Source organism: Mustela erminea, chromosome 3 (assembly GCF_009829155.1).
Source record: "Mustela erminea isolate mMusErm1 chromosome 3, mMusErm1.Pri, whole genome shotgun sequence".
Lineage (NCBI taxonomy): Eukaryota > Metazoa > Chordata > Mammalia > Carnivora > Mustelidae > Mustela > Mustela erminea.
The window spans coordinates 62,068,775-62,091,845 of NC_045616.1; the positions used below are offsets into that span (position 1 = coordinate 62,068,775).

A 23,071-nucleotide genomic window follows, 5' to 3' on the forward strand; every position below is an offset into this window, starting at 1 on the left:
TAGCTTCCTAGGGACTGAAGTTCTGAAAGAGGAGGAAGAAGAGCTCTGATGGGAGGAGAAATACCTTCTGAATCACTTCTGATCACAGTTCAGAAGAAGGGGGAAGGAAAAACCCCCTGAAGTTTATTATCTCATTGGTATGTGGTAAAATTTTTCGTGTAATTTTCTTTTAATTTGGGGATGTAAATTTAACTTTTTAATTTTGCACTAATGAGGGAACCGACCCAGAGTTGAGAAGATGGTGAAAAACTGGCATGTTAAAACTCCTATCATGGGTTAGATACTGTAGTAGGAGCTTAACATGTATTTTCTCACTTAATTCAAGATCCATTTCATTATTTGAGCTCTGATTTAGAATAGGCTCAGTTATACTGTGGTATCAAAGAGACCCCAAATCTCAGTGGCCTAATAATATAAAGACTTTTTTTATTCATTCGAAATTCACTATGGTTCCAGGTGACTTTTCAAAGCAATTCCTCCTTGCTGTTACTTAGAAGTCCAGGCCAAGACAAGGTCAAGGGGGAAGTCACAGGAGACTCACGCATGGATTCTTAAAACCTCTGCCTGAAAGTTACACACAGTACTTTCCCTAAGCCCATTGGCTGGAGCTAGTCACGTGGCCCCACTTCGCTGCAAGGAGGAGGGAAATCTAAGGAAGCCACGGGTGGTAGTTACATAGGCCTTTTTAAACTTTGCCAGGAGGACATCTGACATTCCTGTGAACACTCCTCCAGCCTCCTGCTCTCTCCCAGGGGCTGTGCTTGGCGCTTTCACAGGGGTGACCTTAGCAGAAGAGAGGCAATGGCCACTGAGTGCCAGTGTGAAATTTTCAAAATGACACCTGACCTAGAACACACCCTTTTCCTGCTCAACAGCAAAGACTCTCCAACTGTCTTCCACAACCGTAAGAGTCGGCTGTCTGCAGCCAGCCTTTGAACCTCTGCCTGATTCAGTTCAGCAGGAAGCTGCCACTGGAGGCAGAGCCCGGGACACCCCACTACAAGTTTGCTTGACCTTCTCGCCCACTTCCTCCCAAGCCCACTCCTCCACCTCCACCACCCAGCTCGGGGCCTCCATTTACCAGCTCCTTTAGTCCTGACCTACACTTAGCTTCCTGTCTCTTGGCTTCCCTTTTCCTTCTTAGGCTGCACTCCCATTCATCTGACCTGGGCTTCCATGTCCAAGAGAGGTCAATGATCTTAACAAAATGGCAGCACTTCTCCTTGCCAGCTCTGAAGGCAGGCATGAGGCAGTGACCAACAGAGGCCAACCAGCATCTTTCTATTCAGAGCAGCTGCCGCCTGCAGAGCTCTGTTTCTGATACAGGAGCCTACTGCCTGCCTGTCATCAATCTATGAAAGAGTATTTATGAACATGAACAGGAGACCATTGACTGATGTCTCTGTAACCAAGCCAAGATTCCCTACTTCAAAGAGTATACTCAGAGCAACTGCAGAAGCACAGATTCCCAATTAGTGTAGGAGCTCTGATTCCAGGAAGTGAAGACCTTTGCCAAGGTCACAGAAGCAAGGAAAGGATAGGGTCAGAGATAACCTAATGCTGGTACCCACAGGGAGAGGAGGATGGGACAAGAACGTGAAGAGACACACTTCCTAGCCACTCCGACCACACGTCGTTCCCCAACAGTCCAATGAGGAAGGACTGCTGACTGGAAGTACAGTCTTAACTATCTCGTATTCACAGTGTGTCAAACATTCATGTGTATACATCTGTATTCAGGGTAACATACATACACAAGCAGCAGGGTAACCAATGCACATTCAGGGGAGTTGACGTTCTAGGAAAAAAAAAAAATCTATTTTGTAGCATTTACTGATTCTCTGGTGTAAATACCTTCCCTTTAAACTCAAGTTAGCAATACAGGTCCCTGAGTGTGCAACTAAGACTGTATCTTTACATTCTGGATGAAAAGTGTCTATGAGCAGCAAACTTAGGGAGTCTTCTATGGTCTACAAATGCCTATCACTCGCCTTTGATAGTTTAAGGAGATGTAGAATTCTGGTTGATAGGTACGGTCCCTCAAACCTTAAAGATGGCAGAAAGGAGAGAGTACCTCTGGTTTTCAAGGTGGGGAGATCAAGGAAGGCTCCATTAAGGCAAACAGGTCATGAAGAACAAGAGACTGGCTTGGGAGAACAAATTCCAGACATACGAAACAACAGAAGCCAAGGCACGGAGGCAAAAGCGCAAAGATACAATGGCAGAGAAAGTGAAGACTGGGAGGACTGGGAAGAGCATCTTGGAAGGTGTGCACCATCCTCCCCCCACCCCCACCCCCACTCCTTTCTTTCTTGTAGGCACCAACCACACTGTAGGTTTCATAAGTACAATTAACAGGATCCCCTTTGGGACTTGGGAGGGTCATGGAAATCAAACATTTGGTTTGTCTACTTTCTGGACAGAGAAGAACAGATTTAGCAGAAACAAAACAGACACTGCTATGAGTAGGAACTAGAGCAATGAAATCAAGTGGGGGGAAATGTCACAACGAACAAGAATACAATGACCCAAAAAACTCACATAGCTTGGCCTCATTTAAGTGGAGAGGAAAGTCCAAGATGAAAACCTGGCACAGGTCAGGCCAATGAAACACATCACCCGGAAAGACCAGGAAGTTCAGGCTAATTTGCCTGTCACTGCACCACCCTCCCTGCTGGGGAACACCACCCCTCACGGTATTTCCGGCTTCAGGAATTTTGTTAGACAGTCCCGGCTTGGAGTTTTCGAGCTTCCGTCAAACAGGAAGGAAGCAAGAAGTCAGGAAGAACCGTTGCTACCCCATCTACCCAGCACAGCTTACACCTCCCTCCAGCAGCTGCTCACGTGTCCCTGCCCTTGGAGGCTGTCTGAGCCCGGCTGCACCTAGGCACCCCTAGCAGCTCTCCTCAGCACCCTTCTCTACTGCATCATTACTATTACTCATTTAAGTAGCTTTGTCCTTGGCAAGACCCAGTTTCCTAAGGACATAACATCAGTCCTCCTCACAATTTTATCCCCAGCATCTGTAACTGAATTCAACTGCCTAAAATCACATGGGTTTTAAGGAAAAGAGTCTGGAACCAAGGCTTGATTTTTCTCCCTCCCAGAACACCCAGGGAATGCTCTACCATTAGGTTCTAGAATTTAGAGAATCCTGACCCCTTTTCTACCCTGAAGTGCTGGAATTCATTCTGATTTAGCAGACCAGATTCCCCAGGACCCAGCAGGACCTGTGCAGGTCCTGGTCACCGGCACTGCCGCTAACAGGGCTGCCACTAGGACTAAGAAATAGAAAGGAAGGTGTGGGTCTACGTCAGTGTCTGGGCAACAGTGGCAGGCTTCTGCCTTCCAGAAAACAAGCTCCAAGTCTGAATCTTCCCCACTTCAGAGACTTCGTATTTGGAAACCCTTCCTCCCCACCAGCAGCCACAGAAAACATTCACACACGTGTACACACAGGCATAGCTCAGGGCAAGTGGGGAGGGGTAATGCTGTGGTAAAGATCATGTCCATCACTAAAGACCTCAGCTGTGGGCTCAGGAGTCAGTATTTTTGAGTAAGTTACCTCAATCAACTCTGCCTGCTGCGCTGTTGGCTCTGACTTTAGTACTCAGTTCTCTCCAGGTATCCCCTGTCCACCCTCCGTTCCCAAGCCAAAATTTCAACTTTCTTTATTCCTCTGAGTAAGCAAAAGCTGTGTTTGACTTTGGCCCCCCACCCTTTTTTTTTTTTTTTAATTGAGAGAGTGAGCCAGAGCGTGAACATACAACCGGGTGTGGGGCAGGGGGAAGGGGTATCAATGGCGGCAGAGGCAGGGAGAGAATCCCAAGCAGACTCCCTGCTGGAGCACAGAGCCCTATGCCAGGCTCTAACCCACAATGCTGAGATCACAACCTGAGCAGGAAGTGAGCCAGATGCTTAACCAACTGAGCCACCTGGGAGCCCTTACTTTTGCCTTTTCAATAGGCTCCTGCCTACCCCCTGGCTTGCAGTCTGAAAGGCACCAGCACTGACCATGAGGCTGCACATCCCTGCCTTGTCATGGTCTGTACTCAAAGGCCCCCTGCCCTCAGCCTATCTAGCAGGCTTCCTTCTGTCTCTTTGTCAGCCTTGGGACCCTGGCAGCAGGCTCTGCCCTCCCACCAGCCTCCAGCCCTCCCCTAGCTTTGTTTCTGACCACCCTAGAGCACCTCCTGTCAACTCAGTTGCCCCAGACCTTTTAGTGCCCATCAGGTGGTTCTAACCCTCCCTCACCCGCTGCTGCCAATTCTCTCATCTAGACATTCTCAGCCTGTGCTTCCTGTTCCAAGTGCCTGGGACTTATTAAATGTATCCATGCCCCAGTCCCCTTTCAAACCACAAGAATCAGAATCTCTAACAATGGGGCCCAGGCATCAGCATTTTTAAATCACAGGTGCAACTAGGGTTCAGAACCAATGGTCTATTCTAAGCAAACATGTCTGCTGACAACAGCAAACTCAATTACTTTATTAATTTATTCAATAAATGTCAACTGAGTGCTTACCTTGTGAAATCACCAAAACCCACCTAAACGCCCCTCTCCAAAATCATAAGATCACTTAGGCAAGAGAAAGATACAATCCCTCACATTTGATGATTTCCCCAAACCAGTATCTTTAAATGAGTATCACAAAGAAATTGAAGTCTATTACAAGCAGATACATGGAAGATTATTCCCAGTCATCAAATACTCACAGTGGATGACAGATCTACCGACTTTGTTTGGTGCTCTCTTATGTTCTATTAATATAGTACATTCATTTGGAAGCATGATCTTTCTTCACAAATACAAACACACAGATAACTACTCATCAAAATATACAACCACAGAAGAGATTAACTTGACTTTGAAATTTAAAACTTCTATTCACCAAAAGACTAAAGCAAAAAGCAAAAAACCCTCCAATAAAAAGAAAAAAAAGGAGAGCTCAAGAGACAGAAGATCTAAAATTCAGGAAATAATCACATATTAGTAACCAGAACATAACAAAAACGTCTAAAAACAATCCTTGAAAAGACAGCCAAGAAGAAAGTTGAGCAACAGGGGATAAAAATAAAACTTCAGGAGAAGGAAATATAAGCACGAAAAGCTGCTCAATCTCTAGTAATCAGGAAAACAAGTTTCAATTACAATGAGATGTCATACCTAGCTATTTAATAAAAGCAAAAAATGGTAGAATTAAGAAATTAAACAGTTTCATGGGCCAAAAGGTTGACCCATAGGAACTCATACATTGCTGTTGAGTGTGTAAATTGCTTCAGCCACTTTGAAAAGTATTTTGGGGATTCCTAATAAAGATGAAAAGGCATGTGTCCTACAATCCAATTCCTATGTGATTTCTGTGGGTTTCTCTGTGGGATATATGGAGGCATTTACAAAAATATTTGGAGCAAAAAAATGGAGATAGCCTAATCCACAATCCATTAGCATCTATCACCAGAAAAAAATATTATTTTGATGAATATCCATATATTGGATATTATACTATGAAAATATATCAACTAAGAGCTACCCATTCAAAATGGATCAATCTCATAAACCTAAAAAAAAATTTTTTTTAAATACATACCTTAGAACACTACTTAAAGTTTTAAATTATTTAAAATACTGAATATAGGGGGACGTGGGTGGCTCAGTCTGTGAAGCTTCTGCCTTTGGCTCAGGTCATGATCTCAAGGTCCTGGGAACAAGCCCCTCGTCCCAAATCTGACTCTCTGCTCTGTGGGGCGTCTGCTTCTCCCTCTCCCTCTGTCCCTCCCTGCCCCATTCATGCTCTCTCTCAAAGATAAATACCAAAATAATAAACTAACTATAGTTTAGGAATATTGTATCAGTACAGAGAAAAGCTTATAAATTCCCAGTTAAGGGAAGAGTCCCACTGGTGGAAAGGAGAAGGGGATTTAAGTAGGGAAGAAATTACCAGGGGCTTCAACGACTGTTCATGGTCTATTTTTTTTTTTTTTTTTAAGCAGTGAGTTGTGACTACATAGGTGTTTATTGAATAATTTTTTCTCATTTGTTGTTTATCTTCAAACTGCAGAATAAATTTATCATACATTTCATTTTATTGGAAGTCTTTTCTATTTTTGAGTTAACATTAACTGAGGAGTAACCACTAGACAAAGAACCTATATATATGTATTTTTTTCCTACTATATTTATTTGGTAAAATAATAATAAAACGTCTCAGAATATGGACATAATTTCCTTGAAACTCAGTAAAATGAAACCCTAGAGAAGTGGTCTGGGACTCAGGGGTCCTTGCTCAAAATAACTGCTCCTTACCTCATTATGAAGGGGCTTATGAACTCCCCAAGTAGCAGCTCATGTCATGGTCACAGCAACTTCACTTCCTTAACAGCTAAAGAACTTCAACCTCTGGGGTGCCTGGGGGACACAAGCATGTCTGCCTTAAGTGTCCAACTCTTTCTTCCAGCTCAGGTCCTAAACTCATGGGACGTTAGATTGAGCCCCACTGGGCTCTGCGCTCAGTGCACAGTCTGCTTGGGAGTTTCCTTCTGTCCCTCCCTTGAGCTTGCACTTCCTCTCTAAAATTTAAAAAAAAAAAAAAAAAAACTTTCAAGAAAAAAAGAAAAGAAAAGGACTTGAAGCTCCATCACGGTTCAACACCTCACCCAAGGGGCTAGAGTTGAGATTTAAGCCCAGACCACCTTACTTAGAAGGCCATGCTCTTATATATTCACTTACATTTTTATTTGTTCTAGAAAAGTCTTAAGATGCTATGCAAAGAAACTAAGTCAAACTTTTAAAATGATAAATGAAAGCTCTGGCTGAAGAACAGTGAGTGTAGGGCAAATGAAGTGGGGAGCTCAGTATGTACAGCCTATGCCATAGCCAACACAGTTGTCAGTCAAAGAGGGAGACATGGCTTCGTGCCCAAGAGGAGACAGTAATGGGCTTCTCGGTGCTGTATCTTACAATGCCTCCAACCGATGCCTTCCCCTCCATTCCCCAGTCACTGGCGTCAACAAGGCTGCTCTTTCTCAACAGGTACCACTGCTACCCTCCACTAAGCAGAAAAGCTGGAAACACTGCCATGAGAAAGGATAGAGGCCATCGAGGCCATTCTCAGGTTAGCAAGGAGGTGGTAAAAAAAAAAAAAAAAAAAAAAAAATCAACACCGAGATGTCTGGATGCCATCAGAAAATGTGATCAGCATAGTCTAATGGAGACAGCGTCCACACCACCCACATAAATCAGATGAAGGAAATTATTTAAATGATATACTCACTTCATCTATAGCCATGGGAAAAGAACTCTGCCGGATACCAATTAGATGTTAAAAGAAAAAAAAAATGGTCAAGAATATAATCCACGAGGGGACGCCTGGGTGGCTCAGTGGGTTAAATGTCTGCTTTCAGCTTAGGTCATGATCCCAGGGTCCTGGGATCGAGCCCTGGGAGCTCCCATCAGGCCCCCTGCTCAGCTTCTCTGCCTGCACCCCACCCGCCCACCCCACTCCATCCCATTCTCTTTCTGCTATCTTGTTCTCTCAAATAAATAAATAAAATCTTTTAAAAATATGTATAATCCACGAAATGGGTGAGTACCCAAAGAAGGTGAGCACAAGGAAGCCCTACAGATAATCGGCTTTGGAAGAAAACAAAAACCCAGCTGCACTCATATTATGTCAAAAAGGCTTTACATTATACATGCAGTCCAAAAATCACGGCATCACAGTTCATAAATCTAACAATTCTGCCAGTATCACCAGGTTGAATATGTATAAACGTAACACCATTTCCACATGCCAAAGGTCAAACCCAGAGTCTGACTTGGAAAGCAGAGGAATTTAAAGGCAACCGCAAAGGGTGACATCCCTCAACGCACTTTTAGTAGGGATATTACTGATAATAAAACTGCCCGATGGCTTCAAGCATCTACAATTACACTGTGTAACAGACGACGAAGTAAGCACAGTTGATCTCTAATTATTCAGGAGGCAGTTATCCAGATTGTGGAAAAACCCAAGCATTTCTGATGCTTTTCCAGCCTGCTGCGTGCCTTTTCGTGAACATTAAATGAAGGCAAGAGAAAGTGAAAAGGGATGATATTCAAATCAGTCAATTCTGCTACATGGCCAGCAGTTCTGGTAAACAGATTGGATGGGCAAGGGAACAGAAACCATCTGCTAAAAATGAGTTTGAGATTTCCTGTGGATTTCAATTATCCACACTGCCCCTGTCCTAAATTTTATCACTGATAAGTTAGAGTTGCCTTAAAGAGCCAATAGGAAAACGTCTCCCCTGCTCAGCTACAGGACAATCTCACACTATGGCCCCGGTGACCCTGAAATAACTCTATTTTTTTCACCACATCTAGTACTGCATCAAATATTCAGCCATATATGCTTTCCCATCTCTAGTGTGTCAGGGCCACTCACCCTGGCATAAAATGCAACCATGAGTCCCTGAGTCCATGGATCACATGGACATTGGAATTAAAGAATCAGTGTCAAGCAGATTCTCAAATTAAAAAAAAAAAAAATCCCATTTAAAATTAAATAACTCAGGGGCTCCTGGGTGGAACAGTTGGTTATGCATCTGTCTTCAGCTCAGGTCATGATCTCAAGGTCCTAGATGGAGCCCAGCCCCTGGTCAGGCTCCCTTCTCAGTGGGGAGTCTGCTTTTCCCTCCCCCTCTGCCTGTGGCTCCCCCTGCTTGTGCTTTCTCTTGCTCTCTGTCAAATAAGTAAATAAATCAAACTTAAAATTAATTCATGAGAAGTCTCTTACAAAATGCAAAAGCCCATTTTGTGTGTGTGTGGGGGGGGGGGTTAGATTATTTGTTTATTTATTTGAGATAGTACAAGAGTGAGAGAGAGAGAATAAGCACAAGCATGGGAACAGCAGACAGAGGGAGAAGCAGACTCCCTGCCGAGCAGGAAGCCCAATGCGGGCTCAATCCTAGGACTCCAGGATCATGACCTGAGTTGAAGGCAGGCACTTAACCAACTGAGCCACCCAGGTGCCCCCAAAAGCCCATTTTGAAATACAGCTTGACCTATTTGGTATAAACAATTATTTCTAAGCAGTTACTCATAGAAAGTACAATTCATATCCTAAAAATGTTAAGACTGAAGTGAGACACTACACAATTAAGACCGCAACACAATTATCAGAAAGCCAGCAAGCAAGACAGTCGCCTGAGATTGTATCCCAAGAGTCCTGAGACCCCTACTCTAAGATTGCGGCCAGTGGCAGCCAAGTCTCTCCCATGCCCTGGCCCTCTGGTTCCACGGGGGCTTACGCCAAAAGTCACAGGAGAGCTCCCGCCATCTTGTTTCTTCTTTTCCAAAATATTTTTCCAATCTAGAGACAAGGACAAGGGAGCACTCGAAGGGCAGAAACGGCCTTTTCACAGGGGTGCGGCTGGGCAGAGGAAGGAAGCCGCTCCTCTCCTTTCCCCCAGAAACTCAGAGATTTAGAGAGGGGTAAGGAAAAAATGTGTCCACTGATGGAGAAAAAAAAAAAATTTTAAACTCCAAAGCGCAAGCATGCGCGCGCGCACACACACACACACACACACACACACACATTAAATCCCTAAAGGTTACTTTTGACTTAGCCAAAGTACATTTCTTTTAAAACCTAGTTGAAACTCACCACCTGTCTTGGATCCTCACATCTTCCTCTTCCTTTGGCTAGAAAAAAGGCTGAATGCCACTCTCACAGCCCAGAAGAAGGGAGGTGAGAAGCTCCCTTTTATACTTGTTCTAAAGCTCCGCCTACAGGCTCACTCTGGCGAGCCTCGAGCCTCGGGCTCTCACCTTTTTGTACTCAAGACATTAAAATACCCTCACAGAGCACAGCGCTCTGCAATCAGTTCAATAAAGGTGGTAAGAAATAAGCCAGCAGTGCCTGCAGGGAGCTATGGGAACCCAGGCAAGACACATTTAGCTTCATCTGGGAATTCAGGCAAACTTCTAAGAAGATCACAGCAGACCTCAATGATAAAGAAGTGGGAACTAGTCAGGTGAAGACTGTTGTAAGGAGCATTTCAGGTCCCTAGGAACACCATGAGAATGTAAAAGAAAAGCAGTGGATCTGCGGATGGGCAACACTGAGGTTGGAGAGGGTAGAACGAGTCAGGTCATGGGGCCATGGTCTTGATGTGCTGAGAAAGGTGACAAAGGTTTAGTAATGTTGGATTAATATTTAGCCAAATCCCTCTGGTTGAAGTGCATAGATTAAGAGGGTCAGGATTGGAAGGCCAGAGATCAGAGAGAACCTTCTGTGATGATCAAGCCTAACAGCTCTCAAAATGTAGTCCTGGAACCACTGGCATCACCCGGGACGTACTAGAAATGGCAAATCTCAGGCCCACTGTAGACCTGTTAAATCAGAAGCTCTGGGAGTGGACTCGGCAATGTGTGTATTGACCTACCCTCCAGCTGATGGGGATGCGGCCAAGGCTGGAGAACCACTGGTGTACATAAGAGATGATGAGCATCTGCACTAGAGGCAGTGGTAGGAGATACGGATAAGAGGATGAATTAGAGGCAGATATGGTCATAGAATCAACGGAGACTTAGGTGGGCAAGGGAGAAAAAGAAATGGAGGTTCAAGGATTTTGGTCTGAGTGACTGGGTGAGGCTGTAATGAATACAGGAGGTCAAGAAGGTGTATGGGAGATAATGAGTTAAGTGGTTGACATGCAGAGTTTGAGATGCCTCTGGGATATCCAGCTTGTCAGGTTGTAGGATCCATGAGTAGGAAGCTCAGAGACAGAGATACCAGTAGAGAGGAGAGGCAGATAAAAATATGCCATCACTAAGAGCAGGAGACCAAAGACAGAGTTCTGGAGATACCAGTATCAGAGGACTGAGGAGAGTCAGAGAAGTCTGAATCAGAGCTAGAAAAAGGAAAAAAAGGAAACCAGCTGATTCCTCCAGGAACTCAGTTACTTCCACAGGGCATAGCTAAGTAGGTTTTCTCCCCATAATTCAAGATCAGGGTATCCACCTACATAACTCGCCATAATCAGTAAAAGAAAAATCAATACACGATCATCTCAAGAAATGCCAAGATGGTATTTTGATAAAATTCAACATTCATCTAAAAAATCCCTTTGTTGACAGCTTCCCAGCATCCATTCCCTCTTTCTCGCATCCCGGGCCTTACTGACTCCTGTTTGGGGATCTACATAGTTCTAAACAAAACATGAATTTATATAACTATGACTAAGCCTTAAATACCCTGGCTACCTTGATTGGTCAGGGGTAGTCAAGTCACTTAGGCTTGTCCAAAGCAGTGCTTAGAAACAGCTTCTCTTTCTCTCCCTCTCTCCATTCTCTCTGGTAGTCAAAAGAAACACAGCCAGGTTGTTGCTCATAACATCTTGGTACCATGTAAGAATGGACATGACACCATTGGAGCACAGGGTGGAAAAATGGAAAGAAATCAGATCTTTTGCAGCACCATCACACCAACAGATTAAGTCTTGGCCAAAGCCATTTCTACCACTTATGTAAGCCAATAAATTGCCTTTTATTGCTTATGTAATAAAATTGCTGAAACAAGGCTGAAATAGATTTTCTATGCTTAACACAGGAAGAATCCAATGGAAACACATGACTTCCTCCTGTTGATACTAGAAAGAGATCTGATAATAGATATCCTTTGGGTAGAGAACAGGCCACACCATTTACACATGTAATGGTGTGTGGCTTCCCAAAAGAAAGGATATGAAACCATCACAACTCAAACAACTAGGGTCCAGACCAACATCTGAGCAGAAGAGAAATGGTATTCCAACTGAGGGATAACAGAGCTAATTTCCACAGCTGTCTTTGGGTCAAGAACACTTACGAAATCCCAGGAAAACCAGAGGTCTAAACAAAAGCTACTGCCACCCATGGTCTCACCTGCCAACCACCAGCCTTTAAATCAAATCTTCTCTAGTCATATATGTCGTCAGAAAATTTCTCAAGAAGGTTCATGGGAAACTCATTCCCTGATTCCTGTCATGTTGAAACTCTTTGTGGTTTTTTATACTTGAAGGTAAGTTTGGCTGAATACAGAATAATTGCTTCACTCTTTCTTTTCCAGATTATCTCTAATGTATTTCTCTATTGTCTCTGGCTTAAAGCCTTGTGGTCAAGGTCCAATGTCTGATTTTCTTTCCTTTTAAAATGACTTGGTCTTTTTGCCTGGATGCCCCCAAAGATTTTTTTTTTCTTTATGGGCATTATGTTACCAGAATATGTATTGGTATTGTCCGTTCTGGGCCAATGTTCCCAATATGTTATATTCCCTTTCTGTAGGTAGAGTCCAGAATTTTTCCCAGGAAGGTATTCTTTAATTTATCTGATAATGTATGTTCTATATCATTGACTTCACTTTCATTTTCATTTTTTTTTCAGAGACTCATATATATAGATCTCCCCTGCCTATATTCCATATCTTGATTTTCTTTCAAATTTTCTATTTTCCTTTTCATTTCTGTTTTTTCTTCTTCCTTTCCAACATCTGTTTCCCCTACAGTGCTTTCTGCATTGTTTATTCATTCTTACAGTGCTTTCAGTTGGGTTTTTTAAAAATTTTTTGCATTTATTTCTACTTTTCTGAATTATTAACTTTCTTTTTCATATCTCTGTTGCTCAATCATTTAATCTGTGTTTTTCTAATTTGGATTCCTGCTGTTCTTTCATAGCTTTTGTTTTCTTAACTTCTTTTACCTAATTCTGAAATATTAGGCTGCAGTTTCTCCTCTGTTTTATGAGCATATTTTTCACATATGCCTTCATTGTCTGCCATTTGAAGCGGGTGTGAAGCACCCTCCACTTTTGGCTATTGTTCTCACACCAACTCTCTAAGCTTTCTGCTCCTTGTGGGAGTACCCCCCATTTTTTGGGACGAGTGCTCGTGGGCAATATCTGGGCTCCCAGCCTCCAGGAGGAGTAGTCCTTCCATCTATCAGCCATTTCTTCCTAGGAGCCCTTTGTTACTGTCAGTGGTTTTGTCCCAGCTGCTCATATTGTGGAGTTTACAGACATACTCTGATGCTGTGCTTTGTAAAAAATGCTCCTTGTAGGTTACATGGTTCACTAATATTATTGCTCTCTCTTTCTTTATGAGGGGAATTTAAGGGATGAAAAAAAGGAGATTATAAAAGCAGGATCCATGAAAGAAAAAATTGGTAAGTTGAACTTTATTAAAACGAAATCTTCTGCTTTAAAGAAGCTGCGAAAAAGACTGAAAAGTTAAGCCATAGATAGTGAGAAAGTATTTTCAAAACACTTATCTAATAAAAGACTTGTATCCAAAATATACAAAGAACACTTAAAACTCAACAATAAGAAAACAAACAACCCAACTGAAAAATGGGCAGAATATCTGGACAGAAACCTTACCAAAGAAGATACTCAGGGGCAAAGATGTTGAGCATCATTTGTCACTACAGAATTGCAAATTAAAACAGTGAGAATACCATCACACACCTGTTAGGATGGCTAAAATCAAAAAAACTGACAATGCCAATCACTGGATGGTGATTCACAAGAGCAAAAACAAAAACAAAAAAATTTTAAAATGAAGTCTTTCATTCAAACATTTCTTCAGCATTTATTTTTTAAAATTTTAGTTAAATTCTAGTTAGTTAACAGATACTGCAATATTGGTTTCAGGCATAGAATTCAGTGGTTCATCACTTATACAAAACCCACTGCTCATCACAAGTGCTCTCCTTAATACCCATCACCCATACAGCCCATCCCCCTACCTACTTCCCTCCATCAACCCCCAGTTTGTTCTCTGTCATTAAGAGTCTCTTATGATTTGTTTCCCTCTCTCTTTTTCCCCCTCCTATATGTTCATCTGTTTTGTTTCTTAAATTCCATGTATGAGTGAAATCATATGGTATTTGTCTTTCTCTGACTGATTGATTTCACTTAGCGTAATACACTCAAGATCCGACCATGTCATTACAAACGGCAAGATTTCATTCTTTTTGGTGGCTAAGTAATATTCCATTGTATGTATATACCACCTCTTTTTATCCATTCATCATAGATGGTCATCTGGGCTCTTTCCATAGTTTGCCCATTGCTGATAATTCTCCTATAAACATCGGAGTGCATGTACCCCTTCAAATCTGTATTTTTGTATCCTTTGGGTAAATACCTACTAGTATAATTTCTGGGTTGTAGGGTAGTTCTATTTTTAACTTTATGAAGATTCTCCATACTGTTTTCTGGAATGGCTGCACCAGTCTGCATCACCACCAACAGTATAAGAAGGTTCCCCTTGCTCCACACCCTCACCAACATCTGTTGTGTCTTGCATTGTTAATTTTAGCCATTCTGACTGTTCTGAGGTAGCATTTCATCATAGTTTTGATGTTGAGAATCTTTTCATTCATCTTTTGGCCATCTTGATGTCTTTGGAAAAGTGTCTGTCTTCTGCCCATTTCTTAACTGGGTTATTTGTTTTTTGGGTGTTGAGTTTGAGAAGTTCTTCACATATTTTGGATACTAACCCTTTATCAGATATGTCATTTGCAAATATCTTCTTCCATTCCGTAGGCTTTTAGTTTTGTTGATTGTTTCCTTCTCTGTATAGAAGCTTTTTATCTTGAGAAAGTCCCAATAGTTCATTTTTGCTTTGCTTCCCTTGTCAACAAACATTTATTTACTGACTACCCACTATATTCCAGTCACTGGGAAAAAATTGCTCACTGCTATAAAACCTAAAAAAAAGGCTTGATTTAGATTTGAGGTCAGATGCTCTGACTCAGAACCTATGCTTTCACATAACGTACAACACTACGTGCCAGACTACCTGAATGGCATCAAAGAAGACTGAAATAAATGGAACGATATATTGCCTTTCTGCGTGGGAAGCCAGTATTTAAAAAGACATCATGTCGCCCCTAAATTAATCAATACATTAATTACTATAGATACCCTGGCACAACTTTTTTTAATTTGTAAAATATTTCTCAAATCTTGTAGAAGAATCATTACCTGTAACTGACTAACAAAATTATAAAGAAAGAGTTATGAGTATTTTGCTCTGGCAGACTAACAATAGACTTCAAAGATACAAATACCAAAACACTGTGGTTCTAGCAGAGAGATGAACAGAAGGTAACAGAAAGTCTAAGAATGAAATATATAAATATATTCAGGTATACATTTGCGTGTGTGCACACAGTGTGTATGTGCGCGTGTGTGTTCCTAAGCTTTCCGTTACCTTTCATTCATCTCTCTGCTAGAACCATGCCATTTTGGAGGTATGACTTTAGTGAACAGTAAAAGTGTCACTTTGTATCAGTGAGCAAGAAGTGAATAATTCAATAATTTCACTAATGATAGGATCATTTGGTTAACATGTGGAGAAAAATTACGTTAGCTCCATACTTCACGAGACATCCAGATTACTTCCACGTAGTTTAAAATTTTAAATTGGAAAAACAAACAAACAAACATAAGAACACTGAAGAAAAAGTAAAGATGAATACTTTTATCATTCCAGGGCCTGGAAGGCCTTGCTAAGAATAACACCAAAGACATAAATCCTGAAGGAAATGACTGACAGATTATTACTCCTAAAAATAAATATATAAAAAGTATAATAAATATAAAATTACAAAACAGAGAAAAAATATTAGTAATGTATGATAAGAAAGAAAGTGCCATACTTATCACAGTTCTTTAAAACTCTAATAGGATAGGGGCACCTGGGTGGCTCAGTGGGTTAAAGCCTCTGCCTTCGGCCCAGGTCATGATCCCAGGACCCTGGGATCGAGCCCCGCATCGGGCTCTCTGCTCAGTGCAGAGCCTGCTTCTCTCTCTCTCTCTCTGCCTGCCTCTCTGCCTACTTGTGTTCTCTGTCAAATAAATAAATAAAATCTTTAAAAAAAAAAAAAAACTCTAATAGGATAATTATTTAAAAGGCACGCATCGCCATTAAAAATGGGACAGTAAAGGACAGGCAGTTCACAAAACACACACACAAATAGGCTATAAAAATTATGTAACACTGCTCAGCCTCTCTGGAAATCCAAAACTGTAAATCAAAACTAGATTCTACTTTGGCTCATCAAATTCCAAAGATTTTACAATGATGATCCCCAGTGCTGTTGAAGGTCTGGAGAAAGAAGTTTTTTCTTTGCTGGAGGAAGAAGAAAACTGTCCCAGTGACTACATCCCTTAACACATACGAAATGCCTTCCTGGACTACGGTAACATAAATGGCTAGAACCTTCAAATGTATTTGAGACTCTTTCAATTGCCATCCCTTTTCCTCTGTTTATACATCCACCATGATATTTATCATGTAATAATTTTGCCACCATAACCACAAACTGTTTGGGGCAGGAGGATCCCTGAAGACAGATGACAACACCATCTAACCACAGGCAGAAAACCAGTAAATGATCAGCTGTGACAGGCATATCCCAACACCCAACACCCATATCCATCTGCTACAACCAGGACTCACAGATATTGGTGAGTGGGTGTTTAATTTAATACATCATTTACATGAAAAAAAAAAACTTTTGTAAATGGAAGATTATTCTGCTCCTTGGCACAAAATGCAGGATGCTGGAAAACTAAAGCTGCCAATGTTGCTATTCGGTAAAAGGTTTTTAATACAACACTAAATCTGAAATTTCTTTCACCACGTGTAACTAAGGGCAATAACACATGTCCCTATGAGGGCAGATGCCGGGTCTCTATTATTCATGGATGGATCTCCAGTGCATAGCACAGCAGGCATTTAATAAATGATATAAATTACGATGATGATATCTCATTCATTCTTTTGGAAAATCCTTACTGACCCCCACAGTGAGCCAGAAACTAACTAGGTGCCTTATATTTATAATTTAACTTCATAAGCTGCATCATCAAAGCATAAGCTCTTTCTTTAGCTTGCATCGAAACGTGGCCCCCAAACATTGGACTTGCTTATATGAAAACACAAATGCCAACTTCTAGATTAGCTAACTTAACCTTCCCCCACTCTGTCTGATACCACAAAAAATCAAGAACTGCTTTACATCTTTCCTTGTATTATTACAAAATATTCTTCCACATATTACCTCCTGGTAAATGATAATTTCCAAGAATTTGGGAATTGAAGACTCCAAAGGGATCATCTTTTTTAACTCTTTCATTTTATACATTGCCAAATAAGGCCTAAGAGGGTAGGGGATATGTTCAAAATCACACACAAGCGAGATGTCACAGTGGGACAAAATTGAGGTCTCTAGGCTTACAGACCAACCATGCTTCCACCCTGCCCTGCTGTTTCTTCCTGTAATCACCCAAATACTTTCCCTTTAGTAACAGAAGCACAAAACACTATGTTCTTAGGCCTTGCAAAGAGAAGATGCTGGAATAGATATACTTGTGGTCCGCTTTATTCCCAATCCCAAACTTGTGATTCTGCTTAGAATTTAACAGAAGAATCTATAAATATATACCATGTACTTGAGCGAGTGACAGACACACCACAAAGGTTAAAAGCCTTTACTAGCAATTCTGGAAAAGATTATGGATTATTTTTTAATGAAAAGGCTAATCATGACACTAAAATTTTCTTCAAAGGTCTCGTTTTACCATTTTCCTCTACAACTTATTTTCCAAAGCCTTCTGCAAAATCTGACATACTACATCCAGTCATAGAAGAAGGGCTAATTAAGCAGTGTCTTAAGCCACTCTACTAGAATACATGCCTTCCAGTGTGGACTTACCTACGAGCCAAAGACAAGACATAAATGGCAATGTAAAAATCCAGAGAAGAAAAGGAAACAGATGGAGGTAAGGGAAAAGCAGGTTAAGAGCAGACATTCATAAATGGTTAGGTAAATCAAGGACAAATTTCCTATAAACAAAAATGATCCTCTTAGACCACTGAGATGTCTTACTAAAGCTGAGATGCAGGCCTGGGTCCCTGAGTAATCATAAAAACTAATTGGGGCCAACAAGGTGTAATAGGGAAAAACTGCAGATCAAAGGCCTATGTTCTGTCCCAACTCATACATTAACTAGCTGTGTGATCATGAACAGACATCATGACATCACTTTGGGTATCAGTTTTGTAAAATGAGAGTTAAATTCAGTGCCTCTCAAATGTATCCACAGATGTACCCTAAAAACAAAGAATGATGATGGTTGGGAATGCAGGCTGTTTGTAGCCCCAGATTTCTCCAGTCTGTGTCTTCTATTTAAAAATACTTAAGGATGGGGTGGAACACATGCGTGGCTCACTCAGTTAAGCATCCAAATCTTGATTTTGACTCAGGTCATGATCCGGAGGTTGTGAGATCAAGCCCTGTGTTGGGTTCTGCACTGGGCATGGACTCTGCTTAAGATTCTCTCTTTCCAACCTAGATGTCCATCAATACATGAATGGATAAAGAAGATGTCACACACACACACACACACACACACACACACACAAAATATGGAATACTATGCAGCCATCAAAAGAAAGGAAATCTTGCCATTTACAACAACATGGATGAACTAGAGGGTATTATGCTGATGAAATAAGTCAATCAGAGAAAGACAATTATCATATGATCTCCCTGATATGAAGAATTTGAGAGGCAATGGGGGGGGTTGTGGAGAAGGGAAGGAAAAAAATGAAACAAGATGGGATTGGGAGGGAGAAAAACCATAAAAGACTCTTAATCTCACAAAACAAGCTGAGGTTTGCTGGGGGGAGGGGGGAGGGAGAGGGTGGTGGGGTCATGGTCATTGGGGAGGGTATGTGCTATGGTGAGTGCTGTGAAGTGTGTAAACCTGGTGATTCACAGACTTGTACCCCTGGGGCTAATAATACATTATATGTTAATAAAAAATTAAAAATTAAAAAAGATTCTCTCTTTCTCTCTCTCTTGTCTTTCCCCCTACACTTGCTCTCTCTCAAAAATAAAAAATAAAAATGGGGTGCCTGAGTGGCTCTGTTCTTAAGTGTCTGCCTTCAATTCAGGTCATAATTAATTATGACCTGGGATGAGCCCTGCATCCGGTCCCTGCTCGGCAGGAAGACTGCCTTTCCCTCTCCCACTCCCCCTGCTTGTGTTCCCTCTTTTGCTGCCTCTCTCTCTCTCTCTGTCAAATAAATAAATAAATAAAATCTTTAAAAACATTTTTTAAAAATAAAATAAATTAAAAATAAAAATAAAATAAAATAAAATAAAAATATTTCATGGAGATTCTACTTCTAAGTCCCATATGACCTGGAGCAACTTATGTATCTTCTATGAGCTTCTATTTTCTTGGACCAACTCTCTTACAAGAAAAACCAGAAAATGTGGATAGAATATATATTTTTTAAACATCAAAGTATTAGAGACACTGCAATGCAGTAAGAATTTGCGAGACCAAGATCTAGAAGACAAAAGGAAGGTGAGAAGCAAGAATGTGGATTTTGGCCCCAATATTCCCTCACAGTTATTGACAATGCTGATAGCAGCAGCTGACCAGCAATAAGGAATTTTGTAAAGACCTTAGATTTTCTGTCAGGACCTCTGCTCTACTGTGTAAAAACAGAATTGACTTTGAAATAGATCAACCTTCACATGGGCTAAAACCCTCTGAATCATTTCAATCACTGATTAAATTATCATCACCCGTCCGTTGCCCAGCTGCCAGCTAGATGTAAAAGTAAATTCTGTCTGGAGGAATATGCCATCACATTAAGTGTCAAAATATCTTTGAAGTTACTCAAACACATTGTCCTACACTCAATAAAAAACTAGGTTATCATGGGAAAAAAATCAAAAAGGGAAAATAATTAAACAGACACATAGAAGATCCAGATAGTGGAGTTACAATACACAGAATTTAAAATAATCACAGTTAATATGTTCAAAGAATTAAAACACAAGATACAAAATTTTGGCAAAAGGCTGGAAACTATTAAAATAACAAGTGACAATTTCAGCACTGAGAAGTATAATAATTAAAATAGTCACTAAATGGGTAGGTAAATAAGGATAGGAATCCCAGTGAAGAGAATTGGGGGATGGAATATATGTCAGAGAAAAAGATCTAGACTAAGGTCCAGAGAGACAAAGGATGGAAAATACAGTGAAGAGTTTAAGACATCTGGAACACAGACAAAGGTGTCATGTATACACATGCAATGTCATTCCTAGTAAAAAAAAATAGAATGTGGCAGAAACAATATTTGAAGAGAGCTGAGATTTTTCTAATACTGAAGGAATAAGTCAAGCCACAAATTTAAGAAATACAATGAACCCTAAGAATAAAAAATACAATAAAAACAACACCTACTCATATTATAAGAGAATAATTGAAGGCAAAGTACAAAGTGGAAAATGTTTAAAAATAGCCAAGGAAAAATACATATTGCTTTAAAAGAGCAATGATAATAAGACTGACATCTAACTTCTTTTTTTTTTTTTTAAGATATTTATTTATTTATTTGAGAGAGAGAGATCACAAGTAGGCAGAGAGGCAGGCAGAGAGGAGGAAGCAGGCTCCCCACCGAGCAGAGAACCCGAGGCAGGGCTCAATCCCAGGACCCTGATACTATGACCCAAACTGAAGGCAGAGGCTTAACCCACTGAGCTACCTGGGTGCCCGACATCTAACTTCTTGATGAAAATAATGGGAGGCAGAACACAATGACATGATATCTTCAAAATGTTGAAATAGATTACAGGCTAGCCTAGAACTTGATAACTAGTAGTGTGATATACTTAATAATAACAAAGTAAAAATTTCAGAGTATCAAAAACTGAGAGAATTTGTCAACAGGAATCTGGCATTCAAGAAAAGAATAAAGGGAGATGTTAACAGGCAAATGATCTAAGACAAAAACACACAGAAAAAGAAAATGAGTATCACTAGAAAATGTAAATATGTGAGTAAATCTAAATGAATATTGAGTGTAGAAAACAACAGAAATGTCCTCTTCAACATAAAAATGTTAAAATACACAACAATAAGAGCATAAAATTAGTAGGGAAATGTAAGTATTCAAAGGTCCTTCTATGGTCTAGAAGAGGGGTAGAGGTATTAACATTAGACTAATACAAGTAATTTTGTAATGTCTACTAATTACAGAAGAATATTACACAGAGTATGTAAAAAAAAAAACCCACAGAGTATGTACTTTCTACAATGGAGAGACAGAATAAAACACTTAAACTAATAAGAAATCAAGAGAAGAAAAATACAAAATGTAGGACAGACAGCTGGCGAAAACAAAGCAAAGAGTAAAATAATAGCATTAAATGCCAATATATTACTAATTGTACTTAACGTCAATGAACTACGTTCCTCTTCCAGTAAGAAAGAGTAAACTGAAACTCCCTACCCTCTCACTGAAAACACTGACAAACTCTAAACAAAAGTCACAACCTGGGGGCTCTGGAGAATGAACAACAGCAAGCAGTTTTATGAAGAGGACTCTAAACTTGGAGGAGTCGTCCAACACCTGTTGACTTTCCCAGTTTCTCAGTTTTGCCTTGAAGGCAGCCACAGTCAACAGCAGGGCATGGGAGGCTCAAACTCTAACACAGACGTCACCATCCACCTTGCCTAAGGAACCAGAAGATGGAGTGTGGGGCCATGAGGGCTGCTAGACAGCGAAGGGAGTATTCCAGCAAAGAGGGAACTGGACAGGGAGAATTCCAACCCCTGCCCAAATCTCTGGCTGAAACTTGAACCACACATGTACAGGGCAGATTCCAAGGAGCCCAGCTCAAGATAAAAAGGGTCAAGATAAAAAGGTTTAACTGACGGGGGCGGGGGGTGCCCTGGGTGGCTCAGTGGGTTAAGCCTCTGCCTTCAGCTCAGGTCATGATCTCAGGGTCTTGGGATGGAGCCCCGCATTGGGCTCTCCCGTCAGCAGGGAGCCTCCCCCCCACCTCTGTCTGCCTCTCTGCCTACTTGTGATCTCTATCTGTGTGTCAAAAAAAAATAAATGAAATCTTTAAAAAAAAAAAAAAAAAGAAAAAAGCCTTAACTGATATTTGAACCGCCATCCACCTCAGATGACGTTAGTGTTAACGGTTTATTAGTGTTAACACTATTAGTGTTAACAGTTTTGACAATAGTCTACTTAATCACCTGCTAAAACAAACAAAATCAACACTCTTCATGAGGCTATGACAGAAGCTGGAGTCTTGACAACACGCCATTCACTATGTCCCTGATACAATCCCAAATCACTGCATGTAAGAAAAATGACCCAGATGTTGGAACTATCAGACAAGGATTCTGAAGCTGCTATTGTAATTATGCTCACGGGGTAAAGAAATTTATGGTAGTAACAAATGAAAAGAGATGAAATCTCAGCCCAAAATAGAAAATACAAAAAAAGGAAGAAATGGAATTTTTAGAATTGAAAAATACAACATCAGAAATAAATATCTGGGGCATCTGAGTGGCTCAGTCAGTTAAACCTCCAACTCATGGTTTCCGCCCAGGTCATGATCTCAGGGTTGTGGGATCTAGCCCCACATCAGGCTTCGGGCTCCACGCTCAGTGTGGAGGTGGCTTGAGATTCTTTCCTTCTCCCTCTGCCTTCCCTCTACTCCTCACCCAGTGCTCTCACTCTCATGTGCTCTCTCTCTCCAATAAATAGATTAATAAAATCCTGAAAGCAAGAAAGAATCCCCAGATGAGATAAATATCAGAATAGAGATTACAGAGGAAAGAATGCATTAATATGAAAACAGAAGTTATCCGATTTGAAGAAGAGGGAAAGAAATTGGGGGAAAAAAATAACAGAAACCGAGGGATTTAGGGACAATATAAAAAGGCAAGTGGAGTCTCAGGTGGAGAAAAAGAGAAGGAGAGATTAAAGTATTGGGGGGAAAAATAGGCTGAAACATTTCCAAATTTTCAGAAAAACATATGTTTACAGGTTTAAGAAGTGAGCACAATCACCAACCAGATAGAGATGAAGAAAGCTACAGCTAGGCACATTACATTCAATCTGGTGGAAGTTTAAGTTAAGAGCAGCCACAGGAAACTACATGCTATGCAATGTGCGACAGTCCATAAACGGCTAAACCTTCACGAGAAACAGTAGAG

The 23,071-nt window shown here is 40.9% G+C and overlaps 1 protein-coding gene across 12 annotated transcripts in view; it reads right to left on the minus strand.

Annotated features, from left to right (window-relative positions):
* PDE8B (phosphodiesterase 8B) overlaps positions 1-23,071 on the minus strand; it is a 264,788-nt gene that overhangs the window by 129,824 nt on the left and 111,893 nt on the right. Inside the window, exon 1 of one of the 12 annotated variants that reach the window (XM_032335900.1) lies at positions 17,092-17,163. The exons of the other annotated variants lie outside the window; for them this stretch is intronic. Coding sequence (XP_032191791.1) covers positions 17,092-17,148 — 57 coding nt within the window. The 5' untranslated portion in view covers positions 17,149-17,163. Of the gene's footprint in view, positions 1-17,091; positions 17,164-23,071 lie in introns of those variants that run through there. 12 annotated transcript variants of the gene reach the window in all.